Source organism: Cariama cristata, unplaced genomic scaffold (assembly GCF_000690535.1).
Source record: "Cariama cristata isolate BGI_N322 unplaced genomic scaffold, ASM69053v1 scaffold40614, whole genome shotgun sequence".
Lineage (NCBI taxonomy): Eukaryota > Metazoa > Chordata > Aves > Cariamiformes > Cariamidae > Cariama > Cariama cristata.
Genome location: NW_009613079.1, coordinates 1 through 305, shown reverse-complemented (window position 1 = coordinate 305; position 305 = coordinate 1). Strand labels below are relative to the sequence as shown.

Sequence of the window (305 nt, the reverse complement as noted above, 5' to 3'; positions counted from 1 at the left end):
GGCCCACCAGGAGGGGATCCAGGCCCAGCTGCTGAGCAGCTTGACAGAGAGCAGCCCAAGCATTGGGCAGCCCTGCCTCCTCCACCCATGGAGTACCCAGGGCCGGTGGCAGCCCGCGGTCTCGGGGCGCACCGACCTCGCTGGTGAACATGGCGCAGAAGTAGTCACTGCAGGCAGCCAGGACGATGCGATGAGCCGGGAAGTCCTTGTGCTCCACGCGGAGAGTGACGTCGCAGAGCGTGTTGCTCTTCCGCAGGGCGTTCATGGCGTTGAGGATGGACTTGGCGTGCGAGTTGGTCATGATG

At 64.9% G+C, this 305-nt stretch overlaps 1 protein-coding gene across 1 annotated transcript in view; it reads right to left on the bottom strand.

Moving 5' to 3' along the window:
- KLHL12 (kelch-like family member 12) overlaps positions 1 to 301 on the bottom strand; it is a gene marked incomplete at its 3' end in the record, with an annotated part of 16,752 nt that extends 16,451 nt beyond the window's left edge. The window contains exon 1 of the mRNA XM_009698866.1: positions 137 to 301. Coding sequence (XP_009697168.1) covers positions 137 to 301 — 165 coding nt within the window. The remainder of the gene's footprint in view (positions 1 to 136) is intronic.
- Between the last annotated feature and the right edge of the window lie 4 nt (positions 302 to 305).